Source organism: Cupressus sempervirens, chromosome 9 (genome assembly GCF_028749045.1).
Source record: "Cupressus sempervirens isolate cs-2001-9-10 chromosome 9, ASM2874904v1, whole genome shotgun sequence".
NCBI lineage: Eukaryota > Viridiplantae > Streptophyta > Pinopsida > Cupressales > Cupressaceae > Cupressus > Cupressus sempervirens.
The window spans coordinates 456,522,575-456,534,899 of record NC_143126.1 but is presented as its reverse complement, the minus strand read 5'-3'; the positions used below and the strand labels follow the sequence as shown (position 1 = coordinate 456,534,899).

Genomic DNA, 12,325 nt, shown 5'->3' with positions numbered 1-12,325 from the left:
CACAAAAATCGTGGAATATCATGAGTTCATTGTGGAGACAAATTAAACGAGCCATATATCTACACTGATATTTTCCCAAAAACATGACGTTTTTTGCTATAAATCATGCATCAAACCAAAAATCGCCCCCAAATATCGTTGACTGGTCACTGCATGGTCAACACGAAATAGACTTTGGTTAAAAATCAAAAGTTAAAAGTTAAGTTGAACTTGAAGTTGTCACCGCGGGTGAGGAAAAACAACTCACAATGCCAGAGAGGAAAAACAACTACAGAGAGGAAAAGCAACCACTAATGCCACGCCAGGACTCAAGATACCACTCAAATTCGACAGCAAGGACAGAGAAACGATTGCCGAGAATCTTCTACATAGGTAGGGATTATCTTTTTGGCATTTTTTCTTATCATATTTTTTGCATATCTCTCAATTTATTTGTACTTAGTAATTATGAATATTTTGCTATATTTATTTGCAATATAGTGTTTCGTGTTATGTTTTTTAATATGAATATATATTATTTAATATTTGTAATTATTAATTATTTAATCTTACTGTATAATACTAATAGTCTAGTATAATTATAATTATTGATTTAATTACATAATCCCATTTATAAATTGTATAATATTGGTTAGTGGTTACCACTACCAGTATTTAATATTTATAATTATCAACTTTATCTATTTTATAATTTTTAATAGTTATACAATTAGTTGCTGGTAGCTGCATAACTATTAAAAATTATAAATAAAGTTTAGTTTATAATAAATTTAATATTTATTATTTATAGAATTATATACTTTATAAAAATGAATTTATTAGAGTCAATTCATTAATTTTTATAGGTTGTACTGAATTGTTATAAGTTATTATATCAATATACTTTCTAAATTATTTGGTTATTTTTTCGCTAGGTTCTTAGATTTTACCTATTCTTTACAAGATGGTGGTAGAGAGAAGGGTGCATTATGGAAATATGGGATCCCAGGAGAAGGCAAAGGACAAGTCCAATGTATCTTTTTCCATAAGCATATGATATTAGGTGTAAGCCGATTGAAATACCATCTTGCAAAGGTTCCAAACATTTATATTACACCATGTAATAAATGTGCAGAAGAGGCTAGAAAGGCTTTAACAAGCCTCCAAAAATATGCACAAAATAAGGCAGCAAAAAAGGGGACATTTGAGACCATGACAGCATCAATAGGGACTTTTAGTGGAAAGGGTTCTTCTATTGGGCCTCGTGAGTTTGAGATGGAGGCAGATGACTATGATACGGATGTGGCAGCATGTGACGAGGACTTGAGCTTGGTCATCCATTAGAGCCTTATGTTGAGCCCGAGACACCAATTCAAGCACCTGTTGAGGATATTGCCACAACAACTACTTCAAAACCACCCACCCAGTAGTCGCGATCTCTTTTCAAATTTACTTAGACACAATTTATGATTGCTACTTTTAGTGTTCATTTGATACTAAAACTTTTAACTTAATATGTATTCAGGAGTTGTAGTTTGGTAGAGTTTGACTTCTATATATATTTAACTCATTTATATTTAGATTTTGTACTTGTGCTTTGGTATAGGATTTTATCACTATGTTAATCTAGTAAGTTTTATTTGCTATGGATTATTGTTTGTATGTGTATTTAAAAATATTTTAAGAAATTGTATATTTTCAAATATCCAATAAAAGTGTCGATTTATTGCCGAATTTCTCGCGAGTTTTTGCCGATTCCGAGATTTTCAGAATTTTTGGGCCAGACGAGATATTGCAGAAACCGAATTTTTAAACTATGTTTTATAATTAAAACATAAAGTAATACTCAATATAATTAAAACATAAAGTGATACTCAAAATTAAATTAGAATTGTATAGTAATAAAGTCACTTAAATGAAAAATTTAAAAGCAACTCAACAAGAAAATATTACATAAAGTGCACAGTAGTCACTTAACTGATAAATTTAAGTAATAAAGTAACTTAAATACATAACATAAAGTCAATTTATATTATACTTTTCAAAAAGTGAATGTCGACATTAACATATAACATAATATTTTAAATATGCAATTACATTTGGAGGGTCCACTTTTTGGGCACTTAAATGATCATATCTTTTGACTACAAAATTTGATTAAGCCCTAAGATATACCGAACCAAAGGGAAAACCAAATGCAAGAGTTTGGACCAAAAAAAAAGACTAAAAGCAACTAAACACACACAAAAACACAAAAAAGGAGGTTGAAGGTATTAAGATAATATCTTATACTTTCTATAATAGTCAACTACTTGTCTGTAGTCCGTCTTTCAGTCTAGATAGGAATGTTTCCTATCCTGTCCCTTTTTTCTTCAGTCCAGATAGGAATGTTTCCTATCCTGTCTCTAGTTTTGTTTCTAATTCCGTCTTTAGTCTACGTTGTTTCTTTTAGAAACAACGTCCTTGTAATTCTTTATAAGGAACACATTTGTTCCTCTATTAATTAATGAATCATCCGGAAATCCATTAATCTGCCAACTCTTCTTGAATCTTGTAACATGGTATCAGAGCGAACTTTTTTTTTTTAAATAATAATTTCTTTTCAGAAATTATCAGTAGCTATTTTCGAAATTAAGTATCCGTGATATTTTGCTTCAAACTGGGTATTTCCATTCGGAGAAATCTCACTGTAAATCGAGAGCAGGGTTTCCGTTTTCTGTGAGAAATTCATAGAACTCCTGGTTTTTGGCTAGGACTTGTGAGACCAGTAAAGGGTGTTTTTTCTGCAAATCACGGCTCTACATTTTCTCTGGTCGGCTTGTGTTCTGCCTGGTTCGTGGTTCGAATGTGCCAACTTTCGGCCGCAGTCTACAAGGCCTGAAGTCGTGTGTTTTTTGGCCGTTTTTTACTGCCGTTTTTCTTGCAGCCGGGCTTTAGCTTTCATGCGCCTGTAACAGCGAAATGGTGTTTTTGCCATGCTTCTTAGCTCCTGTTTTTTTTTCCTGACGTTTTTTAAAACAAAACGGCTCTCAATCCGACCTCAGCGATTTTCCTAAATCCGCGACTGTTTTTGGAAGGTCCTCTGTCTTTTTGGCCACTGTTTGCTTCATATTTGGAGTCGTTTTTTTTTGCATACTCAGTCTATAATCGTGCTTGGGAAGCAGATCGACCATTTTTATCAAGAAATCTGAAGATTTTTCAAGCATTTTTCAGCCAGGGCCTTTTTTTTTCGAAACCCTAATTTTTGGGGTCGGAATTTTTTTTTGTTTATAGGTTCTTGGTGGGTTTTTCGAGACCTCATCTGGGTCTTCGTCAGAATTTTCTGGGTACCTCATTTTTCGTGCCTCGATTTTCGAGCCGACGGATTTACATTGTGACTGCAGATTCCTTCTGGGTTTTCTATCTACTCTTCTGGGCACTTGTCATTTTTTTTTCTAGGTCAGCCTCAACATTGCCTCGAACTTTGTGCAAATGGCATCTTTGACTAATCTGATGTTGGAGGGCAGTCTACGATTCAATGGCCACAATTATAATCATTGGAAGCAGCGCATGTTAACCATCTTCGAATATTGTCGTTTGGATGAGCTTGTTCTAGGCACAAAGACTCGTCCGACCTCTGACCAAGCAGAACAGGACAAGTTTGATGATCGCAATCGAGAGGCTGTTATGCTTCTTAAGCTCTCTGTTATCGATGATTAGCTACCACAGATTCCTTTAGGCAAGTCAGCTGCAGAAATCTGGAAATATCTGAAGGAGCTGCATGAAACATCTGACAAAAGTCGGGCATTCTTTCTAAAGAATCAGTTGTTCTCCATTATGATGGATGAACGTATGTCCTTACAAGAGCATCTGACAAAGATTAAGGACATCCGTGATCAGCTCGAAGCTATTGGTCGGAAAATGGAGGAAGAGGATATGGTAGTCATCACTCTGAAAAGTCTACCATCATCCTATGAGCACTTCATAGAAACACTCAACATTACGTCAACTAATGTTGATCTGAAGTTTCCAGAATTATGCACCAAACTTCTGCAGTAGGATCGTTGGAAACAACAGTTTGGCAGCAGTGCTTCTACAGCCTCCTCAGAGCAGGCATTTGTTGCAAAATCCTTTCAACAGAACATCGGCAACCATCAGTCTTCTCAGCCTTTCCAACATCAACCTTCTACTCAATCCCTGGATGGCTCTACGAAGCAAAATGTGCAGTGTAATTACTGTCACAAGTTCGGCCATATGAAGTTCGAGTGCCGGAAACGTTTGGCTGCCCAAGCAAGGCAAAATGCTTCCCAGCCAACAGCACAAGTTGTCGAGCTTCCTGATCAAGGCGAAGCTGCATTTTTCGCTTTCTGAATCTGTTTCTGTTTTTCATGGGTTTGTTGATTTTCTCCTCAAAAATCATTTCAAGTTGTCTATAATACGCAAGGTTGTGTGAGATTCTGGGTTTTACCGTTTTTTCCACAAAAACGAAGTTTTGTAAATGCAACTTATTTTGAGTCATAGCACTCTTCTGGCAAAGCTTCTTGGTTTCAACATTCTGTAGATCCAGGGAGGGTCTCAATTATCACAGAATGTTCCGACATCCGTACGTTGACCATTAAGGGAGGTTATTAAAATAATATCTTATACTTTCTATAATAGTCAACTACTTGTCTGTAGTTCGTCTTTCAGTCTAGATAGGAATGTTTCCTATCCTGTCTCTTTTTTCTTCAGTCCAGATAGGAATGTTTCCTATCCTGTCTCTAGTTTTGTTTCTAATTCCATCTTCAGTCTACGTTGTTTCTTTTAGAAACAACGTCCTTGTTATTCTTTATAAGGAACACATTTGTTCCTCTGTTAATTAATGAATCATCCGGAAATCCGTTAATCTACCAACTCTTCTTGAATCTTGTAACAGAAGGCTTCAAAAATCAGGCACAGACTTTAAAATGAAAAACGAAAAGAACTTGACGAAAGCCTTGTAAAAGGATTCATTATGCAAATTGAGGTCGATTGATTGATCAACATTGGCCAATTAAATTATGAATTATCTTAGAGAAATGTGAAACTAACTTGAAAAGGTTTTGTATTATTACCTACATTTTGTGTTGACAAAATGCAGGACAGCCAGTATCTCCATGATGCAATCTCGTCAAATCTTGCAATGATTGAGTTAGACACAATAGTATGTCTACTTAAATGCTCTACAAATGCAAGTCCTAACTCCTCTGATTCCGCTCATACAAAACCTATTAGTAGCTTGTCCAAATACAACTTCTAGAAAACTAAAATATATTGAAGTGTATAACCTCCGCTAATACATTTGCTAACAAAAATTGTCATTGAAATAAGATAGTAGTTTCCATCAATGACAACATACCATGCTCTGTTAGACTCTCTTGCCAACATTAATGTTATATCTAGCCATATCCATATTTAGGGTATTAAAAAATGGTTGTATTCATATCTGATATTGTATTTGTATCTACATCCATGCGAATTTGGCTAAAACTATCAATTATTGCATTTAGTCACAATATCAACACTTTGATTCCTCAATTAAAGATATTAGCAAAATAGAAAGCTAATTCAGCTTCTCTTATTTGGGGACATCACAGTCCATGCATCCCAGATGCTGTTTGTCCTCGAACAACTTCAAACTTAGATGTTTGGTTCTCATAACTTCCCACTGAATCTTCAATATCCTCAACATAGACTACCACTTTATAGTGAATTTGTCCCTTTTCCTATGACCATGTTCCCATGATTCCTTGGATGTGAAGCACAGTATTTTTCCTTCGCAGCTCATTTTAGGACATCTCTATTGGATCTAGCTTCGAAGGTAACATGCTCTTCTGAGAAGAATTCTTTGATAGAATTGGGGATGCTTGCTTTGAACTTAATGTGTTTCTTGCTACTTAATTTTCAAAATTAAAAGCTATCTTGATGACTTCTTGCAATGAGCTCCGATCAAACACTCTTACCAAACCTTTAATGGGTTGCACTAGGCCTTCTTCATTAATAACTATGAGCCTTTACTTTGACGCATCTAAAATCGTTATGGAAAGCCTTTGAAATCCCTTGACATAGTCATAAGCTAATCCTCTTGTTTTAGTTGTGCTAACTCCCACAAATGAGTCTCTAGATCGTTTCTATCAAATATCTCTATCAATCTTTGGTTGAAGTCTTCCAAAGTGGTCATATGCCCTTCAATTACCATGCCACACTCCCACCATTCATGAGCCGCCCCTTCCATTTGCAAGGCAACAATTATGATTGCCTCTAAGAATTGGGTTCAATGAGAAATATGTATCTAATCTCAACCACCAAGCCTTTGTGACAGAATCACCAGCACAAACAATAGTGGTAGTGATTTTTCCCAAACAGTGTTGAATGTCCTTTCTTCATACCTTCTACTCCTATGTTGAGTTGTTTTCTTCAAAAAGTCCCTAAAGATCAAATCAGTGTGTCTAGAAAGGCTTAACGCATCTGAATTAACTAAAGCTTTCTCGTCACCAGCTGAAGATTTTCTCCACCAAAATTGCTGCCTTCAACACCATTTCGAACAGGCCTATCACCACTTAGTTGTGTGCTCATTCCTCTGAAAAGTTGATCCATCTCCATCATACTTTCCCCCATGTTGGTATGGATCTTTCTGATCTCCCCAATAAATTCTTGGGGATTTCCCTCTTTCTTGTTAGCCTGCCTTTTTCTTTTTTCTTTGCGTGTACCTATGATCCCTATCACTCATCAATCAATAGGCTGGCATAATGCTGAGCTCTGATACCGCTGAAATTTACTACATTGTATTTCTCAGTAGAACAGTAGGTTCACAATATTATTTGCAAAGAACAATTAAAGCTTTGGTAACTTAGAAGTAGTCTATCAAATGTAACATCAATGATTTTGCAATCATGATAAACAGACCTACGAAAACAATTTGCACAACACTCTTGAGTCAATGGATGGACAGAAATAATTTGTCAAAAGTGAGTGCCATGAATCAAGGACATTCTTAAGAGGTGTCAAGCCAATCAAGACATTCTTAGTAGGTGTCAAGATCAAGGACAATCTTAGTGAGTGTCAAGAAGCAAGGACATTCTTAGTGAGAGTCAAACCAAAACAAAAGATATTCTTGGTGAGAGTTGAAACTTAATTAAGAACATTCTCTGTGAGTGTCAAAACTTGATCAAGAACATTTTTGGTTCGTGTGAAAGCTTGATTAAGGACATACGTGGCGAATGCCAAAGATTGATCAAGGACATACTTGGCAAGTGTCAAAGCTTGGTCACAAACAATCTTGATAGAATCTCTCCCAAGGATGATAAGGATCGATATACGAAGGTATTAAATGTCAAATGCCTCAAGGAAAGATAATATGTAATGAGATGGTGAAATAGCTTGAGGGAAATTCTAGCATGGCCATAAAGGCAACTAGAGCCCCATAAGGTCCTCCTCAGAGAGTTAAGAACCTGATTACGGTTTCTTCTCAAGGATTGGAAGGAAGTGAGAATGGGCAAGTAGTCACAACCCACCAAGTAAAGCTAGAGAATTGCCTAGAGTAACTCTAAACCTTGGTGTAAAAATGGCTCAAAATGAAGTCTCCCTTTCCACATACCTTTATTATGTGAAAGAATTTAGATGCTAGTATATATATCCTAACTCGTGTATAGGGAAAGTACCCTACTAAGTAGAAGCTTGGAGTTATTGGATTCGAAATTAAAAGCCACGATGATATCAAAATGGCACAACAGAAGCCACTCGCACGAGATTGGCATTGCTTGGGGATAAGCAATTTTGGGGAAGGGTGGACTGTAATCTTCCATTTCTGGAAAAATATAATTAAATATAATAAAAAGTTGGAAAACAATAATAAAATTATAATTTTACAATATAATTAATTAATCATAATATTAATATTAATATAATTGTGATATAATTTATATAATAATATACTATCATATGATATCCAAAATTAATAATAATAAGATAAAAAATAAAAATTTATAATATTAAAATAGATGACTAATATATATGTGTGTGTGTGTGTGTGTGTGTGTGTATCAATTAAAATTTATAATATAATGTGCCAAACATTAAATACAAATACCATATTAAATATATTGAGTCCAAACATTAGCAACATGGGTATGCTGTTAAAGAAGAGACACCAACCAATAGTGACCAACCAAAGAGGGAGAAATCAAAGATCTACAATAATCACACACAAATATATATAGCTGTGATATTATAAGTGGTAATTGTGTGTTTTGCTCAAAAATTGAATGAAGAGGCATCAAGCACCCGATAAAGAGGGGGATTTACGCCCCATTTGAAAGGTTAAGTCTCACAAGTCCAAAAGTATTATTGAGGAAGATATCGAACAAGACATTTCCTGGCTGTGAATACTGCTAGAGTTTGAGGCTCTATCACTGGTTATTGTTTTGGGCCGAATACATGAGGAATCTTATATAATATGTCTAGCCTAAGACTACTAGAGGATGAAGGAGGAATCTCATATATATTTAGCATTCCTTGAAGGAAATTACAGATCATTAATATGCATTGGTAATTAATCGAGTGAATTTAGAAAGGAGGAGAACAAGAGACATACTAATGCCAGCCATTGCTGATAATATAAATATTATGGAGACTATTAAGGAAGCAATGTGTATATGAACAACAATGTTAATTCAAAGAAGCCAAGCAAAATAAAAATCAATACCAACTGTGGGTCAGCAAGAACATAGGAAAGTATGGTGTGTCATAAAGCTTCCACGAGTTAATCAAGAACATAGTCATTTCTCTTATTCCTTGAATCCTTGTTGAAGATGCAAACAAGGTGGTTGACTTCACATACCCAAACATACAATGAGTCAGCAGTAATGCATAACGCAGTGATCTCCGAATACATATTGGGGACTATAATACTAATTTTTGTAAGGAGGTGTGATTAATACTAAAAAAGGAAATGGTTTTCTTTGGTTAGAAATACTTGAGGAAAAGTCATAGTCCTTCCACAGGAGGTCATATGGAAGAGTTTTGAAGATTATTAAGAGAGACATTGGGAACTCATTGTAAGGAATAAATAATTGCAGCAAGAAAGCACATAAATGCAAATTAGGGGCCACGACTTGTATTGCTATAAGCACTAACATTTATCTCAAATTCAAAGCCATATCGTCATATTTATAGCAAGGCCATGGTACTAAATCAAAGTGACACGTTATTTTATGCATATCCAAATTTACCTTACCCATTACATTGTTTAATTGCAAGATCAGATGGTGCAATTATAAAAAAGCTAAGTAATTGTTCTGGAGTTCTTACATACCTAAGCGCAGTGGACATTACATGTTATCTATAATTTGTCCCCTATTAGTGAGTGAACTAATCACTGCAATCACTTAGTTGACTTACCTAATTGGCAGTGATGTCTACTTTCAACAATAAGAGAAACGAATATAAAATGAGCAATTTTTCTTTACAATCTTCAAAGTTTCTTCCACCCAAGACACGACCATTAACAAGACACCATTATAACTAGTGTTCCCCACCCTATACCCATCATGCAGCTTGCATCCCATGCACTACCTGAATCTAAACTACATTTTCCATCACATAGTGATAAAAACCAAATATAAATGAAATGGTTTGGTGTTAAAGTCCTTTGTTGCATCTAAAAGTTTCCTGGCACCTCCAATTGACTTTCTCCTTCTCAATACCACTCACAATCTACTCATCGCATAGCCTAAGTGGGTATTGAAAGAAGAATTCAAAGAAGATATATTGTTTTGTGCTGAAAGACATTTCCAAACCCATTATTGTATACTTCTGCATTATCCTTTACTGGCCGAGCTCATATGCCCAAGAAGAGTGATGAGACAAAGAACAAGAGTAGGTACAAGAAGTGACAATCTATTCATTTATAATTTTATTGTTTGTTCCCAAGAAGAAGCCAACAATGTCACCCCATGAAGAAATTCCAGTAGTGAGGAACAATCAATAGCCATGGCAATAAATTAAAATCTTATCACCAAGACCTTTTACATCATTGGGCACTAAATAGAATGCATAAGCTGAATAAAACGCAATAATAGACTCCAAAAAATACACAAGGAAAACTATAATATTGTATGTAAGTGCACGCATTTTTATGCGACTCATTAATTCATAAAAGGAAGAAATTTGTCTTCATCAGCACAATGCAAGGTCCCCATATGCCTGCAAGCTCCAACAAACAGAATTACCTTGTCAATGTTAATGGGAAAAAGAATGCACCATAACTAAATCCTGGCCTCAAAGCCTCTGTCCAACGTCCAGGTGATGTTGTTCCCGAAGAATCCCATGCTATTGTTTGTATCAGTTTCTATTACTATAGTGTAACAAGGAGCTTGCCAAACCTGCACAAACCCTCAACCCCAAGAGCTTCTTTAACCCCTCAGTGCCAGAACAATGGCCATTTCTTCAATTTTGACTCCACCACTTCTCAAATTGCTATCCGGTTAAATAACAATGCTCCAGTTTGGCATCCTAATTCAGCAAAAGACCTTCAATGTTCCAGTGCTGATGCCCTAAAGATCCTTCAAAGGATCATCTCCTCATTCTTAACAAACACCTAAAATGCCATCCTACAACTCAGGAAGACAAGATGATTTCAAGTCAGGTATAAAGAATTGGGGCACTTCTGAAAGTCTCATGAAAATCACATCTTTTTTACTTCACCAATTGAATTGTATATGCCAACCGTAGACAAGCAATGAAAACGATGTGGAATCTGTGAAAGCTCTCTCTGTTAGCTGAAGTAATCTGCTGAACCTAACCAAGACAATCGATTCCATCAAAACCTTTGAGATACAAAGGCAGCAACTTTATAAGGCAATGTGAAAAATTTCTGCAGAGACACAATCTACCACCAACAATTCTAAGGAAACAAATAGCCTGCTCCACCACTCACTGAGCAGCCTTTTTCAAGCCAATAGTAAGGGTCTACCTTAGCTTTGCAGATAAAGGAATAATGAACTGAAAATGGATCCCCTCGTGTGACCTTAATACCACTATCCTGTTCCCTGTTCTCCCTTGGAATATTGACGTAAAAATATGTAAAGCTGTTGTGCTCTTATGGCAATTTTGAATTCTCCTGGTCATCTTTTTGCAAACATTATTAACCTCTAGCCTCACAAAATATAGTAATGGTTATTTGCAAAAAGCTGTGCTTCTCTTCTAATATGAATTATGCTTTGCTCCCCCAAAGAAATGCTTATCCAAAGTGGTCAACTTATTAGACTATTAAACAAGTGATGAGAAGGTATTCGTACCACAAAAACACTATCAAACTGTAAAACATTACAACCCCACCTAGTCTAGACTTTGTTTCTATCACAATTTGACAGTCCATAACAACATGCCTTCACAAGTTTTTCTTCCGTACTCTATTCTCTTATGTATGACCAAGCATAGACCACATCTCAGTAGCAAGGCTGATACAATACATGATTTGAATTTCACACAATAGAAGCCTATCTATCCCAGGTCAGTTCCTAAGGTTGCAGTTGTGCCCAAGGGTCAAGCTAGAGTTTTGACTAAAATAAGTTTCAGTAATCTATATGGCATACCCAAACCAAAGATACAGTATATCCAGTTTGAATACCTAAAAAGGATCTAAACTCTCAATATTGAAAAACTAATCTCTAATGTCCTGTCTGACAAATAAGAATCTGTCGATATATTGTCAGTTAACAGCATTTCGAATGAATTCTTTGACCCTGAAAGATGGCACTAAGAAGTTGAAGACAAGCAAAACGAAATTAAACAACAGATTGGAAAAAATTAATGTCATGTGACAACATATAAACTCACGGTATCCTGAGGAACAACTCCAAGTGAAGTTCTTAGACTTTGAAGAGTCACTTCTCTGATATCCTGACCATCGACTTTTATCTGCATCATAGATTGGAACATGTACAACATTAAATACAGAGTTTATCAACAGTTCCCACATCTGTGCCTAGAATTATAAAATATAAACATTTCTAAAGCCAGAAAATGGATCTAACTATTCAATAAATAAATAAAATCCACAAAATGTACCAGACAACATTTAGAAATGCAAATACAAAAATTTAAAAATACAAGAGGCACTTCTCAGCACATTTCAGTTATTGCACCTGACTATATTAGCATGCCATACAGAATGTTAAAGTATACCTTGATATAAATATATGCTACTTGAATTATAGCACACAGCCAGGCATATCTCAAGATTGTTAAATGATTCCTTCTAAAAGAGCACACTAAAAAATTAAATTCTGATGGAAGAGACTGATACCGCAAACCAAGGATGCATTGCTTCAAACCTATGTTACAGTTT

At 35.4% G+C, this 12,325-nt stretch overlaps 1 protein-coding gene across 2 annotated transcripts in view; it reads right to left on the bottom strand.

Annotated features, from left to right (window-relative positions):
- The window catches only part of LOC149539293 (ABC transporter B family member 25, mitochondrial-like), a 269,562-nt gene that overhangs the window by 55,133 nt on the left and 202,104 nt on the right, over positions 1–12,325 (bottom strand). For both annotated transcript variants that reach the window (XM_089800610.1, XM_089800611.1), the window contains one exon: positions 11,815–11,895. In XM_089800610.1, the coding sequence (XP_089656736.1) occupies positions 11,815–11,895 (81 nt within the window). The remainder of the gene's footprint in view (positions 1–11,814; positions 11,896–12,325) is intronic.